The following is a 27,852-nucleotide window of genomic DNA, read 5'->3' as shown; positions in this document are numbered from 1 at the left end:
GTGAGAGAGGCAAACAATAGGGGAAACGCGGAGAAACAAAAGGCTATTCGCCACGATCTCAATCGGCTCTGTCGCGTGGTCCCTAAGGGGAGGACGTCTGGGAGGGGGTCAGGAAGGTGGGTGAAGAGGGATCTTGAGGAGTTTGGGGTCTCTGGTACTTACTTGCCAGGCGCCGGGAGTCGGCCCTTTACCCTTCCAGAGGGGTCCAAAGGCAGGGAGGGGGCAATTAAAGGAAAGTTGAAGGGTTTCCACCTTCTTCCTCAGTGCAGGGAAAGGGAGGGGCTGGGATTCCAGATATTTGACAGTTGTTGGCCCAGGGGTTCGGCAGGATTTGTACGTCCTTTTCACACCCTCTCCCTCCAAGAAGCATCCACAGTCCCCGGGGCGACCTCGCCGACGGGGCGGAGTTCCCCTTCGCAGCCCCGAGCCGAGCCTCTTCCTTCAATATCAAGACGCCCTAAACGTGGTCCCCCTGCCCAGGCGCACTTTTGTAAAAGTTTGTCTTCCCGCCACCCACTGCCCAGCACGGACCCTGCAGTCATCTGCAACCCGGGATGGATTCGGGGACACACTTGTACCCCGAAGGAAGATCGATATTTTCGACAGACCTTTTAAAATCAAGGCCCCGGAGCCCGGGGTGGACTCTCGTTCACACCCGGGAAGGGCGCGGGAGGAGCCGGCCAGAAGCCAAGACGCGGGCAGGGGTCTGACGCGGATTCCAGCCCCGGAAGCCAGCGAAGGGCGGGCGGGGAAACGGGGTCCGCCGCCTCCCGCCCTCTTGTTGCACCCGCCCCCAGGTGCGCCCCGCACCTCTACCCTCCTGAGCGCGACCCGGCGCGAGCTGCCGCGGGCTGCGCCACCTCCCCCCGCTTGACGCGAGCTCTCACTCACCGTGGGGTTTCTACCTTCAGCCCCGGGGCCCTGTCGGCTCCCCGCGCCGGGGCAGCTGCAGGCGGCGCGAGAGGAAGAGGATGAGCTCGGGGCAGGAGGGGCGACGCTCGCGGATCCAGCGAGGGGCTCCCGGGCCAGCGCGCGCGGTCTCAACGAGCGCGCGGGCGAGCGAGCGAGCGCAGGACTCCAGCTGCAGACGCCGCCGCTCCAAAGCGGCCCCCACCGGCACCCGGCGCGCGTCTACCATGCGGAGGCGCGTGCGGGGACCCCCTGGCGGCCGCCCGCGGAATGGCAGCTCCGTCGGAAAGCAACGTCAGGTCACCTTTGGGTCAGCTTCCCTCCGGAAAGAGCTGGGGAATGGACAGTCTGAGCAGGGCTCCCAGCCTTGCGGAAAAGACATTGACCCTGTGGCCAGGGCGGGGAATTGGATATCAGATCAGAAAGGATGCGTTCTGGGTCCACCATGGCCACATCCCAGGCACCTAGAGAGGGGGAAATTGCTCACCTTCTCCAGGATTTTCTGACTTGTTGAAAAATGCTGTGGACTGCCCGACTGAGGAGAGCATTAATCATTGGAAAATACTTTGAGATTCTAGCAAATTTGCTAGAGCAAGCTGGGAGTAATGGAAAGAGCATGGACTTTGAAGCCCAACCCCACAGCCTGCCACTTTCTATTTGTGTGATCTTGGTCTATGACCTCTACCTTGTAGTATCTACCTTGCAGGGTGGTAGTAAAGGGTAAACTAAACATAGAAAGTATTCCTAGTTCATTGTAGTAGTCATTAAATATAAGCTTCCTGAGGAAAAGAATGAGTCTTCCACATCTTTTAGTTCCCCGTACGATAGCATCTTAGTGCACATTGATTGAGAAGTACCAAATGACTAGGTATTGCATTTTACAGTTCTTACTACACACTTTAAAGAAGTATGGAAATATATTGAGTAGAAACTAGAATACACAGAGAAAACATCCCTCCCCCAAAAGTTGTTTCCACAACTACCAGGTGAGACCCTCTAAAACCACACTCATCCTTTGCCATATCAAGTCAATTCTGATATTATAAGAAATATTTAATAAATAGTCATGGTCTAATGATATCAACCCTGGATTAAATGATTTAATTCTGTGTCATTTGGCAATGCAAAGATAATGAATATTGTGAATATAAAACTCAAACAAGAGAAGAAAAAATGGTCAGATACAAAAACCCAGCCACTAAGCAATGTTTCTGTTCATTGTTGAGTCATGCAGTCTCCTTTCCAAATTGTCTCAAACCCCATTCACTGCTTTCAAGTTCCTTTTGTCCTTGGGCCCCATGGCAATCAGACAGCTCTTCATCATCCATAACAATTAGGGTAGAAGTGTCTCTTAATTACTCTAGTTTACCTTTAATAGTCCTTCTCTCTTACTCACTTGTCCCTCATTGGGAAGAGGCTGTTGCCTGCCCAAGAATTCTCATTACGTGGTCTTTTCTGTTCTGTCAAGAAGAGAGGAAAAATAAGGCTTCCTGTCTCAGAAATTAAAGTAGAACATTGAGATCCAACTTCTACCCTCGAAGATAGGGTTCAAGCTCCAGCACACAGATGAGCAGGGCATGTGCAGGGCAAAGAAGGCATTGGATTCTAATCAGTAAGCATTAATGGAAGGGTCTCCGCCTCTCTCTTTGGGTTTCAGCCTTGCCTGTAGGGAAAAGAGAACTTTCATCTCACTTCATCCCCTTAGTGGCCCCTTCACTGGGGAGAAATGGTGAACCTGGTGGTTGGGAGGAAGCCTTCATTATTTCCTCGATAACTTTCACCAGTGAGTGGGGTCAATCTAATGAATCACATCCTATCTCTCACCCACCCTTGATCTGGCTTCCCTGCCTGTGACCTGGTGGCTGGAAGAAGATGGCTCAACCTTCAGAATCTGCTCTGAAGGGCCAGCATTTTAAATTCAAGCCTTCTTTGGTCCTGTTTCTTAGTCTATTCAGGCTACTGAAACAAAATGCCATAGGCAGGGTGGCTTATAAATAGAAATTTCTTCTCACAGTTCTAGAGGCTAGGAAGTCCAAGATCAGGGCACTGGCAGATTCAATGTTTGATGATGGGCCGTCTCCTCATAGACATCTTTTCTCTGGGTCTTCACATGGCAGAAAGGGGCAAGGAAGCTTTCCCAGGCCTCTTTTATAAGGGCACTAATCCCATTCATAAAGGCTCTGCGCTTGTGACCTAATCACCTCCCAAAGGCCCCACCTCCCAATACCATCACCTTGGGGGTTAGAACTCAACATATGAATTGTGTTTGGGGGGACACAAACATTCAATCTATAGCATTTTGGGCTACATCTCTTCTCCAATCTGGCTTTTATCAGAGCCCTGTATTGTACAGCAAACTGGCCCCATCATGATTTGAAGTAGATATTGTTTCCCACTGGCTATTATTCCTTATGTGTATGTGTCTTTGCTTGTTTGGAAAAGTACTCTGATGGAAAAGAATGGGGGAGGGGGAGGATTCAGATATCAAAAGTTCACCCTCACTGAATGGATCCTCCCTGTCAGATTTGCTCACACTGCTGTCTTCCCCCAACTCAGGGAAGGGCCAGTCCAACCTTTCAGTTGCTTAAGGCCCCGTGGAATCTTCTTTGACTTTTCTCCTTTTCTATTCCACCTCTAATCTATCAGAAAAACTCATTGGTTTTATCTTCAAAAGATATCCAGGGGCTTTCCTGGTGGCGCAGTGATTAAGAATCCGCCTGCCAATGCAGGGGACATGTGTTCAAGCCCTGGTCCGGGAAGATCCCACATGCCGCAGAGCAGCTAAGCCCGTGCGCCACAACTACTGAGCCTGCGCTCTAGAGCCCGTGAGCCACAACTACTGAGCCCACGTGCCACAACTACTGAAGCCCGAGCGCCTAGAGCCCGTGCTCCACAATAAGAGAAGCCACCTCAATGAGAAGCCCGTGCACCGCAATGAAGAGTAGCCCCTACTCGCCGCAACTAGAGTAGCCCCTACTCTTAGTTGCTGCGCTCACCACGCGCAGCAACTAAGACCCAACACAGCCAAAAATAAATAAATAATTAAAAAAAAAAAAAGATATCCAGAAGCAGACCTCCGTCCACCACCTCCACAGTTACCACCCTGGTCCAGCCACAAATGCCAGCAGCCTGGAACACTGCAATATCTTCCTACCTGGTCCCTGTGCTTCCTCCCTGCCCTGTGTTTGTTTTATTCTCAATACAGCCGCCAGTGTAATTCCCTTAAAATGTATGTTGCATTTCGTCACTCTGCTACTCAAAATCCTCCTGGGCCTTCCTTTCTTACTCAGAGTAAAAGCAGCACAAAGAAGCACTCCTTTATCTCTGACTTTGTCTCCCATTACCTTCCCCATCACAAATTCCACTCCATCCACACTGCCCTCTTTGATTCCCACAAATGCCAGGTAAGCTCCTACCTTTATACTTGCTGTGCCTTCTTCCAGGAACACTCGTTACTCAGAAACTTCACGGCTTACTACCTCACTTCCTTCAGGTCTTGACCAGAAGTCACCAGAGGGCCCCCCTTTCTGCTCTATTTAAAATTACAATCAACTGCCACCCCCAACACTCCCTCTCCACATTCCCCGCTCGAATTTTCTCCATAGAATTTATCGCCATGTGATGTACAATATATACACTGCCTGTTTTCATTTTCTATGGCTGCTGTAACTAATTACCGCAAACTTGGTGGCTTAAAATAATACAAATTTATCTTACAGTTCTGGAACTTAGAAGTCCAAACTTAGGTCTCATTGGGCTAAAATCAAGGTGACAGCAGGGCTGCAATCCTCTTTTAAATCTATAGGGGAAAATCAGTATCCTTGTTTTTACTAGCTTCTAGAGGCCACCCGCATTCCTTGGCTCATAGTCTCTCTTCTCCATCTTCAAAACCAGCACGGGCAGGTCAAATCCTTCTCATATGGCATCACTCTCGTCTTTCTGCTTCCTTTCTTCTACTTATGGGGAAATGACACTGAACCCATCCAGGTAATCCAGGAGTATCTTCTTTTTTTTTTTTTTTTTAATTTATTTATTATTTATTTATTATTTTTATTTTTGGCTGTGTTGGGTCTTCGTGTCTGTGCGAGGGCTTTCTCTAGTTGCGGCGAGCGGGGGCCACTCTTCATCGCGGTGCGCGGGCCTCTCACTGTCGCGGCCCCTCTTGTTGCGGAGCACAGGCTCCAGACGCGCAGGCTCAGTAGTTGTGGCTCACGGGCCTAGTTGCTCCGCGGCATGTGGGATCTTCCCAGACCAGGGCTCGAACCCGTGTCCCCTGCATTGGCAGGCAGATTCTCAACCACTGCGCCACCAGGGAAGCCCTGTAGGCAGGTTTTAGACTGGGCAGTGTGACCGAAGCCCATGGCCGTAACCCTCACGCTCTCTTGCCACTATCACATGACAATGGGCAACCCTGGCTATTGCCCTCGAGATGCTTACAATCTAGTAAAAGTGACTAGAGAAACACAAATAGCAATAGCACTAAAAAAAGACTATGGGGGGGTGGGTAGTGTAAAACAGGCCAACACGATTTTGTGGAGCATAGAGATGGGATAGATTCATTCTGGGTGGAGCTGATTGTAGGGAGCTTCAGGGAGGATGTGGCATTTGAGCTGCACTTATGATGGTGGACCTTGCTGCAGTCAGATGCAAAGGCTGTTTCAGATAGAGGGAGCCACAGCAGTAAGGACACAAGAAGGGAGAAAATGCTAGGTGTGCTCTGGAAACCAAGATACATCTAGCTTTCATGCAGTTAGAGGATAAGGGCTGGGATCCCGAAAGCTAGGCTAGAGAGCAAAGGGATTTAATGATATCTGTTAACAGTTCTTAATGAAGAAAAATTACCTCAAGGAGCTTCCAAAGTAATGTCTGAAGCTGTAACTCAAAAGGCAACAAGTAGAAGAGAAAAATGAACTTCCCGTTGAGCATAATGTTTTCATTAGACTGTTAATTCTGTTTGCTGCCTTATAAAAGGGCAAACATGGACCTATAAATCTGAGTCCAGGGCACAGCCTCAAATATCTGAGACTCAAAAGGTTCTAAAAGAGGGCAAAAATGGATAATGAGAGCAACCGGCCATTCCTGACCTCCGGACAAGTATGGTTTTCACCACTTGCATTTCACAGATAAAGTAACGAAGGCTAGAAGGATTAAGTGACTCACCCAAGATTACACAACTAGTAAAATTGGGACATTGATTCTGTGTCTCATGACCATTAGTGTTCTGTGTGTCCTGATACCTAAGTGGAAAAGGCCACAAGGGTGCATTTGTCCCAGATGACGTTGTCAGCTTTTCGGCTGTTTCAGATATTCCTCCCCAGGTTCCTATGGGACAAGACTGAGGAATTTGGATGGGACCACTCATGAATCTCACTTCCAAGCTTTTCTTGGAAAAAGAGAGAAGCCAGGATCATCTGAAGGATGAATTATAGAGAGACAAGGTGCATGGTAGTTAAGAGAATAGTCTTCAGAGTCTGAAAGATCCATATTAGCTGTGTCTAATCTCTCTGAGTCAGCTACTTCATTTTGTAAAACGGGGTAAGTAATATAAGTAATCGTATGGACTCAGTGAAGGGTTGCATGTAATGTACTTGGCAGAGTGCCTGTCACTGTAAGTGCTGACAGATAAGTGCTCGAAAACACTACCTTCTTTTCTTTCCAGCATGTCGTTCTCACATCACCCTCATGTAGCCCCTCCCCCACGAGGGTAAGAGATCCCAGCACCCAGCATGTGTTATATTCCACACTGAATCCAAAAGACTCCCTGTCCCTTGGGATGACATCTCCTGGAATTGGGAACAAAAAGAGAATATTTCTGGTTAGGTTGATACAGGGTGAATAACATTCACATTCCTTGCTCAAGTCAGTGCAACTTATTTTTCATTTTCAGTTCACACTTTAGACATTCCTGGTAAGAGGAAAGCCCTGCTGGTTTTCAATCGCGTGTGAGGAAAGTCCCAGAAAGATTCTGTTGCCAAACCACTTCGTCACAGCTTCCTCTGAGAGGGTACCAAAAGAGCAAAGGGATATCGGTAAGGTGTCACCATAGCAACGTCATAACAGTCAGATTGCAATAGAGTAAAAATGGAGAAAGCATGTTTGCCTAGTCACTGATGAACTTAGACGCATAATCATGTTGCTCTGGAGAGCAGTACTCAGAGTTCAAGGGCTACTCCAGTTAGATCTGGTGAGAGGTAAAATTTTGTGAAAATTCTATTCATTTTGGCTGAGTCTGATTACCCAGTGTCATTGTGCCACCATCTGCGATTATTACAGGCAGCTTACTAACAAACAGTAGATGTTCTCAGAGTCTTTCTTTTCATCCCAAGCAATGATAGTTTGCAAATCTAAGTGTCTATGTAACAAATCAAAAGTAAGGAGCACTTCCGGCTTACCTACTTTGATTTTGTTTTCAAAATTCTGACTAGTCACAAGGTTGGAGGGATTGTCTCAGAACTTTGTGGGATCTGTAATACTAGCATTTATGTTAATGAACTTTGGGTCCTAGAAATAAATGTGCATGGCTCCTCCTAAGCACTGAAATAATGGTAATTCAAACAATGTATATATTGGGTTGGCCAAAAAGTTCATTCGGATTTTTCCATACTATCTTATGGACAAACCCAAACAAATTTTTTTGGCCAACCCAATATTTCAAGCAATTTCAAACCATGGCAAGAATCCATGTTACACATGTTATCTTTATAATGACACTAGATGTCTATAGTCATTTTCTGTGAAATCCACATTAGACCAACCCCATTTTATAGGAGTGGGACTGAGGCATAGGAAGGTCATAGTTTGAGGACTGGGAAGAACCTATGATACTGTTCAGAGTTACATCAGTGCAGCTGAAGCAATGATGCAGTTTGGAATCATAACGGACAATTACCTGCAACTCTATATGAAAAGAGTGCGTATCCTTTCCCAAGTCGTTTTAAGATCAATTTTATTGAAAGGAGACTGTGATCTTTCTTTCTGGTTTTAAGATCTGTTTGTACTTTTCACAGTGACCCAATACTCTTTCAGATCTTCCTAATAGACTGTGGGTTTGGGGTTTTTTAAATCATTTGTATCTTGAGTGAGGGACTCTTCTCAGGAGATAAGCTTGATGTTTTTTGCTCTGGCCTGACACAAGCCAGGTGTGGTACATTTGTGGTTGGCCTCAGCACTTTGAGTAATTGAGAGGAACTGTCTCACCATTAAACAGGTCAGCTTAGATATGATCCAAGGAGGGAGAGTTGCCAGGAGCACCAGCATCTAACGTCGACTTATCTGAAGACACCGTACATAGTCTGGATCCCCAAAGTCAATTTAAGAGTTAGATTTGAGTACCTTTCTCAAGTGGGAAAATCAGACTGTTGTGTGCTCAGTGGATTTGGGAAGTTGTGCTCTCACAGTAATTCATACAAAAGGGCATAGGAAGATAGAGAAGAGGCTGCTGTGTCATGGATGCTTCGAACTTGATCACACCCCCCCTTCCCTCTTCCAAACAGGAACATAGCAAGGGTCTCAAATAGACTTTCTGTTGAAGGGGGGAAAACACTACTGTACCTTTGTGTTCAGTGCCTACCCACTACCACGGTTGATAAGTCAGTCATTAACTCCCAACTGCCCTGTATGGCAAACCAAGAAGCCGTTTGTGACTATTCAGCTCTCCTTGCATATCTGTGCAAACAAACGAAAGAAGTAACCTTTCTACTGCCAAACTGAAGGTGCATGGAGGAACCTCTCCCAACCAACCCCTGCCCTCCTGGCATAAAAAATAAACAAGATTTTCCTTTTTACATCATAATTAAGGCAAAACACAAAAGTGAGGGCCTCACTCATCCTGCCCTACGTTAGCCCCCAGATGTTTTACCTACTCAGGACCCTATTTCCTCAAGATTCCAATTAGATATGATACACTGTTCAATATTAATTTCCTCCTAAGGAGCTACATCAACATTTGGAAAGCCCCTTGGGTTGAATAATTATTTAATTTCTGAATGGCCTCCAGCCAACTTCCAATGTGATCGTTTTCATGTCCAATTATATGAAAGAGACTTGCCCTGGGCATTGAACAGCCCTGATGATGCTCTTCTGAGGAAACACATCTCTCTGAAAGGTTTTCCGGAAATTTTCATTTTAAACTGTCCCTGAGTCTTATGGTCTAATTCTCAGCAGAGTCCCTGCTGGATAATTTCCTTCCTTCTTTCTTTTATTTATTCTTTCCTACTTCCTTCCCCCTTATCCCTCCCTCTTCCCTTCCTCCTTTCTTTCTTTCCCTTCCTTCCTTTGTTACTTTGTTCCAGAGAGGATTTATGGCAGCTAGGTCACTCAGCAAGATTTCCACCCAACGTTCCAGACGAACAAATCTCCTTTTTTATAAAATTGAATTACACTTTCATTCCCTTTCCTTGGCTTTTTGCTTTCCTGCGTTCTTTTCTGTTTATGTCAGCAGATGCTAAATCAGGTTTTCACTTGAAGTGGTTCCTCATTGCTACTCAGATTGGGGGTACAGTCCTCACCAGAAACCCAAAGGAAAGCACAAGTGAAGAGTTGGAAGGACCTTAGAGCTGGTTTGCCTCAGTGTCTAGTACAGCTCCAGAACTTTCACAGGAGATGGAGGGCAGGGGATTCACATTTATTGAGTGCCTATTATGTGCTAGGAGCTGTGTTGGGCATATTCAGTTATATTAGCTCCTCTTACCCTCACAATGACCTTGGATGGTAGGTATGAGTCAGCTTTATGTTGGCTTTTCCTCTTTCTTCTCTCAGTCAGCCTGCTCTCTCATTCTTGCTTCTTGCAATCACCTCCCAAATAAACTGACTGCCCTCGAGTCCTTGTCTCAGGCTCTGATCTGGGGGAGATCCAACCAAGATCCTTGGGTTCCTGGTAGACTGGAAATGAAGACCATCTTGTGTGCTGATTAGTAAGGGAGAAGGTTATCGTTGTGAGGTCTGTAAGAAAATAGGCTAAACCAGAGAGAGGCCGTGAAGCAGAGTAAACAATTCCAAGCCAGAAATTCTATTAGGAAAATTTCCCTTAAGTAGAGCTTCCTTTGTGAAAATCTATGCAACGTGTTCATTCAACATGCCTGGGAGACAATACATCAAAACATTAACTGTTTTTCTCTTCTGAGTACATCTTCAATAGAAGTTCCCCCGATTATCCTCACTTCTCTTTATCTGTCAGTCTTGACTGCGCCCTGGGGAATCTCAATTCCCATCATTGGAGATAATGACCTTCTTTTCCTGCTCCTCACACCAGGTAGAAGACACAACCATCGTTCTCTACCTGGAAGGTAGCACAGCATGTTAGTTAAAATAAGTTGTGGGCAATAGAGGCAGGTCAAGTTCTCGTCAGCTGGGTGACAAAGTCTAACAGGTGTTGCTGCAGAAACAATCTTCCAAATTCAGTGGCTTAAAACTGTAAGGTTAATGTCTTGCCCATGCACCATGCTCATGTTGGGTGGATGGGGGTGGGTGAGGGGGCTCTGCCCCCGTGGCTCCCACTGCAGGACCGAGAATTTCCAGAACGTTAATGGTCACTGTGACAGAGTGAAAAGGAGGCAAAGCTCACAGTGGTTTTCTTACCTTCCATCTGAAATCGACACACGTCTCTGGCTCAAATTTCATTGGCCATTCGGATGGTCATGCCTGAGTTCCACGGAAGGGGAAAGTAGTATCCAACTTCTCGGTGAGAAAAAAGAGAGAGAGAGAGAAAAAAGCAGAATACTTGTGAGAAATGTCTATCACATTTGGACAATCATTTAACCTAAGTTTCAGTGTCCTTGTGGTGGACCTTGGGGATACTCTATCTCCAAGGTCGTTGTGAGGGTTAAATGAGAAATTGGCACGTAGCCATTACTCAATAAATGTGGCTTATTTGACCATGATCCTTTGTATACCTGAAATATAGTATTAAGTTTTACTGCAAATAATAGCAAGTTCTTTAACCCTTTTCCATAAATTGCATTTTCTGGTCTTTAAAAATGATTCCTGTGCCCTTTCTCTGAATTTCTCCAAGTTCTGTCTGTTCTAAGGTGTGGATTCTAGCTCTGTGCTCCCAGCATAGAAAGGACCTCACTACTACTAAGAAATGAGAAAGTACTTTTTTTTTCTTTTTGGAAGGGGAGCTATTCAAATATAAAATGATGATCACTGTATTTATTATTTATAGCAAGTATTGTTCTAGAACAGAGATGAAACTCTGCATAAGTTCATTAGAACAGTATGGGTCTCATTAGAAAGAACATATTATTATGATGCTCGAAAAACTCAGGCTGGGTATGAAGTTACTATAAAAGGATGGGTTAAAAAAAAAAAAAAAGTATGGGCTTCTTTGGCCAGTATGTTATTACAGTTTCAGTGGAACCATTATCTTGTCAACAGAACACATGGTAAAACCTGCAGGGTCTTCCTCTGACTTCATGAGAGTGAATAGCCTCTGACTTTCCCTAGGGAAGGCAGGGTCCTGGTAGGGTCTGAGCAAGGGCCTGAGGCACAGGCTGTACTCACCCCCCACCCCCCAATCCTTCATCATTCTAGCTTTTGGTTTGGAAAGCCGGCATTTTGGGTATCTAGTCATGAGACTTTCTCATTTTCCCACCCCTCCCACCTCCCCCCCCCCTCTTTTTTTTCACATCATGGCCATCGACTCCTACTTTTATAAGGTATTTTTTATTCTGGAAGAATTTGGACCAGGGACTTTTTCTGTTCAGCAAATGGCTTGGCTCACGTGGACTCTGGGGTTGTTTATGTTTTTAGGACCTGCTGTTGCGAAACCCTAGTTTATGTTATGTAGCTGGGTTGCTTTAACCAGAATGAATTCATTTGCTCAAGTTATTTTTAAAATGTGCTTTTTCCTTAGCTTATTAGAGAAGCTCTAGTCTCTTGTTTGTGTGGGTCTAGGCCAGAAAAAAATACCGAGTCTATTGATGGAAGCCAGAGAAAATGTCTAGCCAAAGTGAATCAAGGGAGGTTCTCAGCTTTGAACAGAAAAGCCTCTCCTCCCTGAATGCTAGGTTGAAATACTGAGTGGTGCTGGTCCCGGGGCTGAAATCCTTGATGCTTCCAGAACTGAGAAGGTCCTGCAAATGAGTCTCAAACTGCTCCTACAGGTGTGTGGGAGGGGGCTTTCAGGTGGATATCCACGTGGCAAGAAACAGCTGCTGCAGCCGGGTGGAGCCTCCACCGTCCAGCAGCAGGGAGACTGCTCGAGGCGGTGGGGCTGTAGAGACACAAGCCCTCTACCTCCTCGCGCCACATGGGCTTATTCATCAGACTACCTTGGAAACATCTTTTGTGCGTGCATGCTTTTTCTTTCCTTTTTTTAAAAAAAATTTATTGAAGTATAGTTGATTTACAATGTTCTGTTAATTTCTGCTGTACAGCAAAGCGATTCAGTAATATATAAATACACACATTCTTTTTCATATTTTTTCATTATGCTTTATCACAGGATATTGAATATAGTTCCCCATGCTATACAGTAGGACCTCGTTGTTTATCCATCCTGTATATAAGAGTTTGCATCTGCTAACCCCAAACTCCCAATCCATCCCTCCCCCTTGGCAACCACAAGTCTGTTCTCTGTATCTGTGAGTCTGTTTCTCTTTCATAGATCAGTTCATTTGTGTCATATTTTAGATTCCACATATAAGTGATATCATATGGTATTTGTCTCTTTCTGACTTACTTCACTTAATATGGTAATCTCTAGGTCCGTCCATGTTGCTGCAAATGGTATTTTCATTCTTACTTATGGCTGAGTAATATTCATATGTGTGTGTGTATATATATATATGTATATATACCACATCTTCTTTATCCATTCATCTTTTGATGCATGGTTAAGTTGTTTCCATGTCTTGGGGCTATTGTGAATAGTGCTGCTATGAACATACGGGTGCATGTATCTTTTAGAGTTATAGTATTGTCCAGATATATGGCCAGGAGATGAATTGCTGGATCATATGGCAACTCTATTCTTAGTTTTTTGAGGAACCTCCATACCGTTTTCCATAGTGGCTGCACCAATTTACATTCCCACCAACAGTGTAGGAGAGTTCCATTTTCCTCCACACTCTTTCCAGAATTTGTTATTTGTAGACTTTTTAAAGATGCCCATTCTGGGGACTTCCCTGGTGGTCTAGTGGGTAAGACTCTGCGCTCCCAGTGCAGGGGGCCCAGGTTCATTCCCTGGTCGGGGAACTAGATCCCACATGCAGGCCACAACTAAGTCCGCATGCTGCAACTAAGACCTGGCAGAGCCTAAATAATAAATTAAAAAAAGAAAAGGGCTTCCCTGGTGGTGCAGTGGTTGAGAATCTGCCTGCCAATGCAGGGGACACGGGTTCGAGCCCTGGTCTGGGAAGATCCCACATGCCGCGGAGCGACTGGGCCCGTGAGCCGCAATTACTGAGCCTGCGCGTCTGCAGCCTGTGCTCTGCAACAAGAGAGGCCGCGATAGTGAGAGGCCCGCGCACTGCGATGAAGAGTGGCCCCCGCTTGCCACAACTAGAGAAAGCCCTCGCACAGAAACGAAGACCCAACACAGCCATAATAATAAATAAATAAATAAACAAATACTTTAAAAAAAGAAAAAAGAAAAGAAAAGAAAAGAAAAAGGTGGCCATTCTGATCGGTGTGAGGTAGTACACACATTGTAGTTTTGATTCCTTGCAAACATTTTATTTCACAACTGGTTTTTACATATAACTCTTTAGGACATAGATTCCTACCTTTGAGGGGAATCGGAAACCCCTCTGAGAATCTGATGAAGGATATGACCCCACCACCCAAAAAAATATACATATGTACAAACTTTTGCTTAAAATGTCAGTGGTATCATTGGGATAACACCCAAGAACTGCCAAGAGGGGTCCATAAATCCCATTGCTTCAGAATTTGGAGAAACTTCAAAACTGAGATTAACGGTATGTGGATACCATTCATTCTTTCAGAACTTGCTGAGTTCCTGTTTCATGGCAGGCACTATGCTGGAAGCTGGGGACACAATGATGTATAAGACAAGGACCCAACCTAGTGTGTGAAGCTCACAGTCTAATGGAGACAAACAAACCCATGATAATGGTGATAATAATGAGTTAAGTGTTTTGCTAGGCCTATAGGCATAGAGACCTACAAGAGCCCCGAACGAAGGGTAACTAACTCAACATATAGTTAATAAACGTATTAAGTGCCAGGAAATTAGGTGTAACCTAGTGCACAGACATGGTCCTTGCCTCAAGGAGCTTAAAGTCTGGAGGCTCTAAATCCAAACTTGAGGGAAGGGACTGGAAAAACAGGACACCAGCCACAGGTAAATCCTGACGGACAAGTAAGTTCATCCAGGTGAAGGGCGTGAGTATTCCAGGCAGGGAGAGCAGTGATGAGAGGAAGGTGGGTGGGGAAGTACAAACTTCATCAGGGCCCCTGAATGAGGGGATGAGTGGTGAGAGAGAAGGGTGGAGAGGTTTGCTGCGGTCAGATCCCAAAGGCCCTTGTGCTTCACCCAAGGATGGCAGGCCTTACATTGTGTCAAAGCTTGTCCCGGAGGGTTTTTTTTAAAGCAAGCGAGTGAGGTCAAAGAGGAGATGATATTAGAAAGATCACTCTGCCTTCTATGGAGAAAACGGATTGGGGCGGGGGAAGGGCATGGAAAGGAGGGTGGTTAATGGGTGAAAAGATCAGAAGTGGGGAGCTGTTGATTTAATGTGGATGAGAAATAACGGCAGTGGAACTAGAGCGGAGAGATTTGAAAAACAGGGTGAATCGTCCGGATAGTACCTTTCATGGCCTAGAATAACCTTCTCCGTGGGCAATGCTCTGCTCTGTGCGATCACGCAGTGATGGGTTCACACTAATAAAATAATCTGGCTACTGAGGTGGTATCACCTCGAATCACAGCTGTAGAATCGTTGTGGTTTAAGAATCAGATATGGGAACTTTATATTCAGTTGCTTAATGATGCTGATAATGACACGGATACCATTGACAACAGCTGCAACTAGATTTTATTGTTCACTTGCTCTGTGCCCGTTACCCTTTCAGGCGTTCTGCATGTATCAACCCACTTATTTTTTCAAACAATCCTATGATGGAAGTTCTTTTATTCCTATGGAATAGAGGAGGATATTGAGGTAGCACAGAGACGTTCTATACCTTGCCCAAGGTCACACAGCCAAGAAGTGGAAAAACAGGGATTTGAGCTTTGAGGTCTGGTTCCAGGACTCACGCTCTTATCAACTCTACTCTCTGCCTACAATGACAGCTATAGTGTCTTTTCCCATAAAATTCAGTATGAGCATTAAAACGGAGTTTTTCAATTTGCTCTGAACACTGTAATCACAAACAAAGGTTTCCATGCCACTCATGTCCTCTAGAAATGTAGTAGAAGAGGTACATGAAACAAAATGCTGGGTGTGAACGTTTTTGCAGATTCAGGTTCCAAAGAACAGAAAAGCAGAAAAAACAAACAATGGTGTTTTTAAACAATGAATGCTGTTTTCCTTTAGCCACAAGGGAGTTTTAAAACTTGACAAATCCATTCAGCTTTCAAAGCATTCCACATTCCCCACCCACAAGCAAATGCCAGAAGGTGCCAGTTTGAGCCAACTCTGAGCTCAGGAATGATTTTCCAAATACTGGATCAGATTTCTTGAATGTCCACGTTCCACAAATGGATACTTACCATTGTCCTAATGGGTCTGATGACAACTGCTTAGCAATTTATCAAGCTATTAATTTAAAAAGAACATTTCAGCAAGAGATGAGATAGTGAGACACAAATGCAGAAACAGAAAATGACAGGGTCTTACTACTTTGAAGGGATTGAAAATCACTGCCTTAAGATCTTTGAAATTTTAGAGCTGGGTCGTGCATAGGCTGAGTTTTAATGGACTCTCTGGGGGAAAAAAAGCTTCTGATTACAAAAAGAAAGCAACTTCCTTATTTTGCAAGAACTAATTTTTTTGGAGAGGACAAAGAAAATAATATTTAATAAACTCATTATATTCATTGAAGTAACTTTTTTAGAAGCATGCCCTGTGCCCAATACAATGCTAGACACTGAGATACAAAAATGAAGAAGACATGTATCTTGTTGTCTAGCCTAGTGGTGGAGAAAGAGAAGCAAAGAAATGGTATAATAGACGCAACAAAAGAATGAACTAAGAAGTTAGAAGTAAGACAGTGAAAAGTGAGGTTAGAGGGATGAACAGAAACTGTGTTGCAAAGATTTTGGACTTAAATTTGTGAGTGATGTACAGCCACTAAACAGAAGTGATCATCAGATTTAATTTTAGAAGGATCATGCTGTTATCAATATGAAGAATGGGTTGCAGAGGGGAGACATCAAAGGCAGGATGAGTTCCAGTCTTCATAAAAATCACTCCACTACATTCTGATACATCCCTTTCTGTTCTCCAATCCATTTCCTTTTATCCCCCAGACACATGATTTAGAAATTATCTAATCTTTTAAAAGTGCTAGTTAGTTTCCAACTATTTGAGGTTTTCCCAGATATCTGTTATTGATTTCTAATTTATTTCCACTGTGGTCAAGAGAACATACTTTGCATGACTTGAATCCTTTTATGTTATGGAGACTTGCTTCATGGCTCAGAATGTGGTCTATCTTGGTACACATTCCATGGGCTCTTGAAAAGAATGTGTAATCTACCGTTGCTGGGTATGGCTATGTTCTATAAATGTCATTTTCATCAAGTTGGTTGATAGTCTTGTTCAAGTCTTCTATATCCTTACTAACATTTTTTTTTCCTTTTAAGTCTTTCATTGAAATTGAGCCTATGCATAATCTAGCTCTAAAATCTGTGTCTTCTTATTCTATCAAACATTGAAAGAGGTTTTCAAATCTCCAACTATAATTGTAGATTTTTCAATTTCTCCTTACAGTTTTATCAGTTTTTACTTCAAGTATTTTGAAGCTGTTTTTAGGTGAACAAGCATTTAGGATTTTTGTGTCCTCGTGCTGAATTTGACTCCTTTAGCATTATGAAATAATCTTTATCCCTGATAAAGGGATTGCTCTGAAGTCTACTTTGCCTGATTTTTTCTTAATTTTTTTTTATTGGGGTATAGTTGTCTTACAATGTTGTTAGTTTCTACTGTACAGCGGAGTTCCCTGTGCTATACAGCAGGTTCATATTAGTTATCTATTTAATACATATTAGTGTATATATGTCAATCCCAATCTTCCAATTCATCTCCCCCCCTGCTGCTTTCCCCCCTTGGTGTCCATACATTTGCTCTCTACATCTGTGTCTCTATTTCTGCCTTGCAAACTGGTTCATCTGTACCACTTTGCCTGCTATTAATATAGCCGCTCCTACTTTCTTTTGATTGGTGTTAATATGGTATATCTTTTTCTACCCTTTTACTTTTAATCTGTCCTTTATTTTCAACATGTGTTTTTTGTTGGTAGCATATAGTTGGAACTTGTTTTTTTTATCCAATCTGACAAGTTCTGCCTTTTAATTGGGGTATTTAGAATATTTATCTTTAAATCTCTTGAAAAGATAATTGACTGTTTAAGCAAAAATAGTAAGTGTGAAGTTTATAGCATATGTAGATGTAGAATATGAGGCCCCAACAGCACAAAGGCAAGAAGAGAGAAATAGAAGTCTTTCATTGTAAGGTTCTTAAACTGTACGTCATGTGGTATATCACTTGAATGTAGATGGGTATGTTAAAGATGTATATACTATAACCTTAAAGCAACCACTGAAATAAAAGAATTACAACTAATAAGCCAACAAAAGCCATAAAATGGAATCATGAAAAAAATACTCAATCTAAAAGAAAGTAGAAAAAGAAGAAAAAAAGAACAAAGAACAAATGGAACAAATAGAAAACAAATAGCAAGATGATAGATTGAATCTAACCATATCAATAATTACATTAAATGTATATGTTCTACACACCCTGATTAAATGGTAATGATTGTCAGATTAGGTAAAAGAGCATATGAAACACTCATCAGGTACTGAGCTAAGTACCTTACATAGTCTCACTAAGTCCTCTTTTTTTTTTTTAAATTTATTTTTATTTATTTTTGGCTGTGTTGGGTCTTTGTTGCTGCGCGTGGGCTTTCTCAAGTTGCGGCGAGTGGGGGCTACTCTTCATTGCGGTGTGCGGGCTTCTCATTGTGGTGGCTTCTCTTGTTGTGGAGCACGGGCTTTAGGCGCGTGGGTTTCAGTAGTTGTGGCATACAGGCTCAGTAGTTGTGGGTCGCGGGCTCTAAAGCACAGGCTCGGTAGTTGTGGCACACGGGCTTAGTTGCTCCACGGCACGTGGGATCCTCCCAGACTAGGGCTCAAACCCGTGTCCCCTGCATTGGCAGGTGGATTCCCAACCACTGCGCCACCAGGGAAGCCCTCATTTAAGTCCTCTTAACAATCATGAGGTTATCATCGTGTCCTCATTTCAAATATTTAACAAATGAGCCTCAGAGAGGTTAAGTAACTTCTCCAAGTAGCAAAGCAGGGAATCACACTTGGGCACTGCAGAGTGCTAGTAAGCCTGTATGTAATACTTGCTTCCTTCCCCTCCCTCCAATTCAACAGCATTGAGTACCTGCTACATGGAGGAACTGTCCCAGGAGCTGTGCCACAGGACAACTCTGATAACTGTTTGGGATGAAATCCAGCTTAACCAACTGAGTGACCACAGGCTATGTATAATACTTCCTTAAGCTCTAGTCTCCTCATTTGTAAAACGGAATTAAGCATACCTGCCTCATAGTGTTGTTGCGATGATAGATTCAAGAAAGTCCAGTGGATAGTGTGTGTCACGTGGGGGTGGTGAACTGCTTTTGGTACTTTAACCTGCACCCTGCAGATCACACAAGAAATATCAATTTGTACAATTCCATGTAAAAACCAAAATAGTATTAGAGAAGAGTGACATTCACTGTCTTCCTGTTTGACCTGCAGCATTACAGAAATAGACCATAGAGGTCTCATTTTTAATTTCCGGCATTATATGAAGTCTGGGTTTCTTCTTTGAGAATCTTAGCAATGCAATGAATCAGTCTTCTTCTAGAGAAACCTTTCAACTCAACTATTACATTTATGAATTAATTTTGTTTTCCTGGAGTAGAAGTGTCAATCTTATTTGTTTTCCAAATTAAGGGGTTTAGATTCCTCACACTTTCACTTTCATACTGGACATCTATACTGGGGACCTGGAAGGAATAACTTCAACTTAGGTTGTATTAATATTATTATAACAATAATTAAAAAAAAAGAATTTACACAAGCATTATCTTATATCTGATATATTAATATAGAAATTAAAATATCAAAATGCAGTCCTGGGAGTTAAGCAGACAAAAAAATAAAAAACAAAACAATCAAACCACATATGATTCCAGCATCACATAGAACCTTTAAATGTATTTTCTTTCAAAAGAGAAAATCAATAAAAAAAATTGTTTAGATACAACATGAATGTCAGCAGAGCAGGAAGCCAATCAGTCTTTCAATATCATAGCACTGCTTTTCTAAGCAAATAACCGAAAGACACAAAATTTCAAAGATATTTTATTCAAAATTCTCCATCTAGGAGAAAAGATATATAACAATGTGCACACATGCTTTAATAACTTATTTCACTGTACAACTTGCATCCCATACAATGGTACAATAAATCAGCAAAAGAAAATAATTAGCACTTAAATAATCTATCATGTAAATAGCACTGAATACAGGGTTCAACAAGGTGGAATCTGTACATTTTTTCATGACTGAGCCAGAGCATCTGTCAATCTAGTTGAGTATGTGTCTAAAAATCGAGATGTCTACACCTTTCTTATTAGTGATGTGAAAGGCTATTAGGACCTATGTTGGTTTTGGTTAAATTTGGTGGGTGAGAGCAGAGGGGCTCTATCACTTTTATCCCTTTCTTATAAATACTTTTTCCCTTTTATGTTACTTCCACAGTTTTAAATAAAAATATATTTTATGCTTGTGTATACTATTTTGTCAATACTGTTCTAGCACAGAATTATGTTAATTGGTTATTTTATAGCTAGCAAAATGGTCCAAACACATTAAGGAAACAAAAGAAATTGACCACTTAGTTCTGCCAAAGTAGCACCTAGTAAAACAGCATGTCAGTAACGTTTCTCCTGCTAGTCCTCCTACATGCAGGCAAAGAGACGTGGCAACAACTTCAAAAACACGGGCAGAAATTTAAGGAAGAAGATACTATTCCTGTTCCTGAAAAAAAATCTTACTAGTTAGTATTTCTCTATTGCATTTAATAATCTCGGAGTTATAATGATTGCTAAATCAGAGGAAGACTATACAAGAGGAAAACAAGATAAAAAATGAGTGACTAGTGAAATCTGAACTTCTTCCAAGAGACTATATTTTCCAAGAAAAAAAAAAGGCACAGGAGGTATACATTTCAATTTGGCTCAAAAATAATGAAAATTAACTGAAAAAAGTTGGCAATAACTACTGAAACATAAAATCCAATTCTCTACATTTTCTGTGACAGAGCTCAACAAACAAACAGAAAAACACCCTGATTGTGGTTCACCATAATCGGGACTATACATACTGCCTGATGTTTCTACACAGACTGAATCCCAAGGACTAAGTCTGCAAAGTAGGATCGAACAATTGATTTCAATAAAACATCTGCTTGATCAATATTTTCTTTCTAAAACTTAACCTATGTTCAAGCTAACTTCCTTTTGTGGAACTGAAACGATTTAAATGCTCTAATTTTTAGGTGATTGTAAAAGTATTACAGTAATCCTACATACCAAGGAACACCAAGAGATGGAAAGTCAACTAGTATTATATCTGTGAAAGCTAACTCAGATTTCACTTGGATACTTGTAAACCATGAATCATAAGTTTCAAAAAAACAGTAGTTGTGGTCAAGTTTATATCCTATATCTTTAAAAGATACCAATAATATTTATTATAATTGTAAACATACGTCTGTCTCCCAAGAGAGCACATCCAGGAAAAGGTGCATTTATTGTAACTGCACCTAACATCCCCTTACAGGCTTTCTGTGACAACTGCAGTGTAACTACCTACCATTGCTGAGTAGGACTCTAGGCCACAACCCGAGGGAATCATGTTTCCCCAATACCACGGAGCTACTTTACCAGCAATTATGATTGTGACGCAACATTAACAAGTTACACATTTAAAAAGTCATTAGAACATCTCGTTCTTGGACACTAGTATAGAAAGGTCTTCCAAAGATAAAGGAATGGAGGCCTGGTTTAATTTTCTCAGCTAGAGCCATTATTATGTTAAGATCGCCCTCTGCTGTTAAATCAAGGTCTATCTTCAGGTTCCGAAGCGATTTAAAGGGCTTTTTCCCCTTCTGCCTACAAATAATAATAAAAAAGAAATTATAACACAGAAAATGTCCAAAGGGAACAAAACAAAAGCAACGTATGAAGGTTTTTCTTCCATTTAGGAGTCTGACTTACGTATCATCTTCTATATATTTTATTAGTGTCAAGGCTTTTCTGTGAAGGACGAGCAGAAACTGTGCAAGGAAAGTACTCCTGAGAGATAGACCGGGTTTCAAATGAAAGACCTGCAGGAGAATGAAGCGTTTTTATAAATAATTTGCCCCGTTCTACTTATACACAGCATGTTTCTGTCTCAGCGCTGACAGTGCCTGGCAGATAACTCACGTTAGAGCAGCTAACCACTTCCACAGATGCGCCCTGACACACAGGAGGAGGCGGAGGTATGGGTCTGGGAGTCATCTAACAGTTCTGTTTTATCTTTAAGAATTGACTCAAATTTTTCCTTCTGCCTTAGACTATATCCGTGTTCATTTTATTTGTCATTAAAAATCATGATATAAGTTACTTCTAGCTGTGTTACTTAACTTTTCTCTGCCCACATCTTCAAATAAAATTGGAGCTACCAGAGGTGAGCCGTGCTTAGACTATGGTTTTTTTTTTTTTAATAAATTTATTTATTTATTTATTTATTTATTTTCGGCTGTGTTGGGTCTTCGTGGCTGCGCGCGGGCTTTCTCTAGTTGCGGCGAGCGGGGGCTACTCTTCGTTGTCGTGTGTGGGCTTCTCATTGTGGTGGCTTGTCTTTGTTGCGAAGCACAGGCTCTAGGCGCGTGGGCTTCAGTAGTTGCGGCTTGCGGGCTCTAGAGCGCAGGCTCAGTAGTTGTGGCGCATGGGCTTAGTTGCTCCGCGGCATGTGGGATCTTCCTGGACCAGGGCTCGAACCCGTGTCCCCTGTGTTGGCAGGCGGACTCTTTACCACTGTGCCACCAGGGAAGTCCTAGACTATGGTTTTGAGATTTTCATATTTTTCTATTCTGGGGGGGTGGGGGTACATGTGTAGTGGTAGAAGGATTTTATTTCTGCTTGGGAAGCATGGAATTACATGACTTGGGATTATCTTTGAACTTTGTAATATGTCACAGACCACATAGACCTGGATCCAAAATTCCTAGTCAACCTAACAATTATGTTATTTCAAAGCTGCATCTATGACACTGTTTCTTGGCCTGATCCCCAGAAAGATAATTATGACAAATCTCTGTTATCTTAAGAAATAAGACCCATATAATCTAAAATTTTCTTCAAAATCTAGATTTTTTTCAAAGGAATGAGACAATAAAGATGCTATCATGTAAATAAGTTTTAAAGACATTGTTTGCTCAATTAAGGCAAATAAACATTTGTACAATATCCCCCTTACCAAAAGAAAACACCCTTGGGTTATAAGTTAGTGCTTAGAATTAAAACATTTATTATTTGAACTGGGGGATGCTGCATCTTTAATTGTTAATATACAGGCTACTCCCCTCTAACAATTCAGAAGAAAAATAATTTTGACACTTTAGAAAGATCAGAGACTCTACAAAAGGACTTAATTCTAAATTATATATATAGTATAGGCAGTGTGGGATATATTGAAAAAGAAAACATGTCATACCATTCACTCTGACAATCTCAGGTTTAACATTTACCTGATCCAGGAAGGCTTTTACTAGAGTGTCTCTGTGTAAGACATCTTGAAAAATATTCCTATGAAAAAAACAGGCCAAATGTTGAAATGATTTCCACAACCTCTCATACCAGCCAATAAATTAAATTCTTAGAAGTGGGATTATAAACATATTTATAAGAATTAGATATATATATATTTGAAAATATAAAATACATACTCATTTTAACTCAAGGATACATTTGTCTATTACTGGAGTTTGTCAGGCCACAATGTAATTATTTTCTCTCAAATAGTATAAGCAGTCCCAGGAAGGGTATGTATGTATCTATCATACACATTATAAAAAAATACCGCGAGCCTTAGGTGGTTAATAAATATAATTACCAATCCCGCCATCTCAAAAATATAGAACAGCAACAAAAATAAACACATACCACTACTACCAAAAACCAAAACAAAATAAAAGGTTAACTTCACATACTAATAACTTCTAATAAGTAGTTTAGGAAGAAAAAAAGGTAAGAGGACGAATGCTGGGTAACATTCAAGTGGGATTAAGGAACACACACAGATGATTATCTGCAACATCTTGACCACTGGGTTTGTATCCACAAGCCCATCATCTGGCAAGTAACATGAATCAGCTACCTAAGAAAATGTCAGCTACATTGGTAATGAGCAGAGTAAGAAGTTAAATTGTAATTCACACGAGATAATGTTTATCTACCACACAACCTAGGATATAGCAGGTTCTTAAAAAAGACTGTCCCTTTCCCAACCCCCTTTGATCTTTTCTCTTCTTCTTTCCCCTTCCTTGCCTTCTACTTCCCTAAGGAATTTACTGGGATGCTAGGTTATACTCAAGTCAGAGGGTAATATAACATTTACTAAGGTAAGCAATTTTTAACTGAAAAGAAAGACTGAAAATAGTAGGGATCATCATATAACTGACAGGAGTAGCAGGGAAGGAGGTGTGTGCGCAGAGGTAATAGGAAAGTACCTAAAATTTCCTAGTTTTAGGAGATGGGTGTTCCCTACTACAGAAGAAGGAAACTCAGAAGGGGGAAAAATCAGCATTTCACAATTACTGGCTGTCCAACTGGTGGCCAGTGTGGGCACTGACAACCTTTCTCTGGCTTTGGAGAGAGAATTCAGCTATTTAAGTCTAGTGTTCTGAACGTATCTGTTTCATAAATTGATTGTATTGGTCATATGTGAATTAGGTGAAGCAAAGTGTTAAAAAATTCCCCCAAAAGCACTCTCCAGGAACCCACCAAAAAAATAGAAAAAAAAAAAAAAACCAAACACTTTAGGAAAGAAGAAAATGCTTGAAGGATCAGATTAATTTTGAGAATTTTGACACGTGTGCCAAAATTACCTATATGTGAAAACTTAGGGACCTGAAATTCTTATTTTGACCAATTTGTTTTCTAAACCAATTCCCCTAAATCTTTCAAAGGACCCAACAAGAACACCAGAGAGCTGGGAAAAGCTGGGTCCTAATGAAGCCATCTTTCTGCACCTAGAGACACATGAGGCTGGGGATCCCTTGGACATGGTGTTTCCTTGCTATGCTTTTGGGCAACACCTTCTGTCTGACTATTGGTGCTTCACATGTCTGTTGCCTCAGCTCAAAATTTTTCTTCAAGACACAGGACAGGGTTGCTTGCTCCAATTTTACTGCTGCCTTGTACACTCAAACCTCGATTATACTAGTTAACATTTATTGAGCACATTCTATGTGCCAGGCACTTTAAACTGATTAAAGAGAACCATGATAGTATACTATAATTTCTTTTCCTGATTTCAGAACATCATTTAAGTGTTTTATAATTCAGATTTATCATCTTTTTTTTTTTTCTAGTTGAGTCCACATTCAACATGTTACTATCATTACTTTTTTTCTTGTTAATTTACTGATCAGACTTTATGGTAAGAAATGAATAAAACAATATAAAATGCAAAGTAAAAGAATGCTCTATTAATATATTTTGACAGTTTTGCCATATTTTATATTTATATATCAAGGAAAAACAGACTTAGAATTACCTCCTTAGTTAATAAGGTTTAGTTAATAAGCCTTTTATGACTCTTACACACTAGTCTATAAGCAATGTAAGGAGCTGGGGCTGTCTGGTTGGCCACTATTAACCTTAGCACCAAGTACTGCACCTAGGGGCTCAATATACATTTGTTAAATAAATACTTAAATACTTATTTTTAAGCACTATTCTGACCTATCTTATGGGAAACACAATTATATTAAGAAAAGCTGACATTTAAGAAAAAATGCTTGATTAACCAAATACTTCTTCCAGTATAATTCTCCTAGTAATATTTCTTTCCTTTTAAACACCAAACTGTTGGTTTTCTTTCTACTCATAAAAGATACAGTTGTCTAATATTGCTTAATGACAATATCAAAAAGCAGGGCACGACATACAAATCAGGAGTGAAGCTTTCGTCCGTGTAGATGATGGTATCCTGAGCCATGTCTTCCTCTGAAGTGGCTCTCCAGAATGCTGCCAGCTCTGATCTCATGTATCTACGCTGATTATAAATATGTTCGTGACAGGGTGGCATCTGCTTGACGGTGTTGACGTCCACATCTATGTGCGTGGTGGGATAGGGCGCGTACATGACTTGCCGGAAGGGAAGCACAAAGCTTCCAGTTGAATCCTGTTATAAACGAAAAGAAAATTTACTGAGAGAGGAACCAAGATGCGGAGTAGAAGGACGTGCTCTCACTCCCTCTTGCGAGAACACCAGAATCACAACTAGCTGCTGGACAGTCATCGACAGGAAAACACTGGAACTCACCAAAAAACATACCCCACATCCAAAGCAAAGGAGAAGCCACAATGAGACGGTAGGAGGGGCGCAATCACAGTAAAATCAAATCCCATAACCGCTGGGTGGGTGACTCACAGACTGGAGAAAACACTTATACCACAGAAGTCCACCCACTGGAGTGAAGGTTCTGAGCCCCACGTCAGGTTCCCAACCTGGGGGTCTGGCAACGGGAGGAGGAATTCATAGAGAATCAGACTTTGAAGCCTAGTGGGAATTGACTGCAGGGCTTCGACAGGACTGGGGGAAACAGAGACTCCACTCTTGGAGGGCACACACGAAATAGTGTGTGCGTCGGGACCCAGGGGAAGGAGCAGTGACCCCAGGGGAGACTGAACCAGACCTATCTGCTGGTGTTGGGGGGTCTCCTGCAGAGGCGGGGGGTGGCAGTGGCTCACTGTGGGGACAAGGACACTGGCAGCAGAAGTTCTGGGAAGTACTCCTTGGCGTGAACCCTCCCAGAGTCTGCCATTAGCCGCAGCAAAGAGCCCAGGTAGGCTCCAGTGCTGGGTTGCCTCAGGCCAAACAACCAACAGGGAGGGAACCCAGCCTCACCCATCAGCAGTCAAGTGGATTAAAGTTTTACTGAGCTCTGCCCACCAGAACAACAGTCAGCTCTACCCAGCATCACTCCCTCCCATCAAGCCTCTTAGATAGCCTCATCCACCAGAGGGCAGACAGCAGAAGCAAGAAGAACTACAATCCTGCAGCCTGTGGAACAAAAACCACATTCACAGAAAGACAAGATGAAAAGGCAGAGGGCTATGTACCAGATGAAGGAACAAGATAAAACTCCAGAAAAAGAAAATTTACTGTCTTTTACGCCAAAAGATATGAAGAACTATCTTTTAATTAAAAAAAAAAAAACTGGCTTTAACTTAGCAAATCCAGCTCTAGAAATTTATCCTGGAAAATGAATCGTGATTGTGTGCCAAATTCCAGCGATGTGTGTGTTACAGCACTGGGTTAGACAGTAAAACGCCAGAAACAACCTAAGTATCCAAAAAGAGAAATGATTAAATAAATAAAAATGGTTTATTGTTTAGCTGCTAAAAATTAAGTTGCCAATGTTTATGTGTTGATATTGAAAGATGTTCACAATACACTGTGAAAAAGGAAGTTAAAACATGCAAAGTATAATCTAATTTTTTTGGGGGGAGGGGAAGATATGAAAAAAACACTAACAGAAGAAAAAAAGATCAGAAAGAAATATGCCAAATATTAACAGGGCTTATTCATTGGATTATGAGATTACAAGTGGCTTTTTACATTCTTCTTGATTATTCATATATTCTGTTAAGTCTCAATGAATATGTATTTTTATAGTAAGTAAAAAATGTACTTCTTTCCAGGTATAGTCAGTTGGGTAGCCAGCTGCCATATAACAAGTACCTACTGTTATAATGTCAAAGTATCCTCTGGAAAGCTATACAATTTAAACTTGCGTGGAAAACTCTTAACAAATATTTTTTCATTAAATTATAGTTTCAAGTTTTCCACTATGCATTTGGTATAGGTCCCTTTTAGGGATAAAATTATACAATAAATGAGATGATGCTGAGGAAATAAAAGTACTAAGTACCTTATTATGCCTTTGATAGGAGAAGTTCTAATTTTCAGATTTGTACAATTCAAATCAAAAATGAGTTCCTCTTAAGTAGTTTCTGTATTTAAACACTATTATTCTCAGCTCAGAGCACGCACATTATTGAAAATGTAAAAGCTGAAAATAATTTTTATTTGCAACAATTTTTAGTATTTTTTTCTTTCATTTTACTATACCTATATCCTCAAGAAAGTATTCACTCTGAGAGACTCACATAGCCATTAGGAAATCTACTTCTTCACACCTTTGACTATAATTGAAACATCAATAATAGATTCAATAAAGTGAATAACAATTCCCTATAATTATTGAAAATAATTGCTAATGTATATTTATCTGTTTTGCTCCTTGAAAAGCAGACTCAAGTAAATAAAGGAAAAATATAAAATAATTTTTTCTTATGTATATATGTGTGTGTGTATACACACACACACATACATACATCCAGGAATTGCTCGAGTCCTGTACACTGTTTCAAGATAGGAAGCAGCTTAACATTTTTTCAATAAATGAATATGGTACT

At 41.6% G+C, this 27,852-nt stretch overlaps 2 protein-coding genes across 8 annotated transcripts in view; both read right to left on the bottom strand.

Annotated features, from left to right (window-relative positions):
* MOB3B (MOB kinase activator 3B) overlaps nt 1-1,027 on the bottom strand; it is a 250,906-nt gene extending 249,879 nt beyond the window's left edge. For all 3 annotated transcript variants that reach the window (XM_082400614.1, XM_082400613.1, XM_082400610.1), the window contains exon 1: nt 892-1,027. The gene's annotated coding sequence lies outside the window, so the exon portion shown is untranslated. The remainder of the gene's footprint in view (nt 1-891) is intronic.
* The window catches only part of C9orf72 (C9orf72-SMCR8 complex subunit), a 76,842-nt gene that overhangs the window by 32,048 nt on the left and 16,942 nt on the right, over nt 1-27,852 (bottom strand). For 4 of the 5 annotated variants that reach the window (XM_082400564.1, XM_082400567.1, XM_082400565.1 and 1 more), the window contains 4 exons: nt 25,317-25,552; nt 22,893-22,950; nt 21,376-21,485; nt 19,441-21,270 (listed from right to left, as the gene is read on the bottom strand). In XM_082400564.1, coding sequence (XP_082256690.1) covers nt 21,084-21,270; nt 21,376-21,485; nt 22,893-22,950; nt 25,317-25,552 — 591 coding nt within the window. In that variant the 3' untranslated portion in view covers nt 19,441-21,083. Of the gene's footprint in view, nt 1-891; nt 21,271-21,375; nt 21,486-22,892; nt 22,951-25,316; nt 25,553-27,852 lie in introns of those variants that run through there. The other variant, XR_014247046.1, reaches the window with a different exon arrangement.

The sequence above is a fragment of the Balaenoptera borealis genome (genome assembly GCF_965194805.1).
Source record: "Balaenoptera borealis genome assembly, chromosome: 8".
NCBI lineage: Eukaryota > Metazoa > Chordata > Mammalia > Artiodactyla > Balaenopteridae > Balaenoptera > Balaenoptera borealis.
The sequence above is the reverse complement of the archived record's forward strand: the minus strand, read 5'-3'. Positions and strand labels throughout refer to the sequence as shown.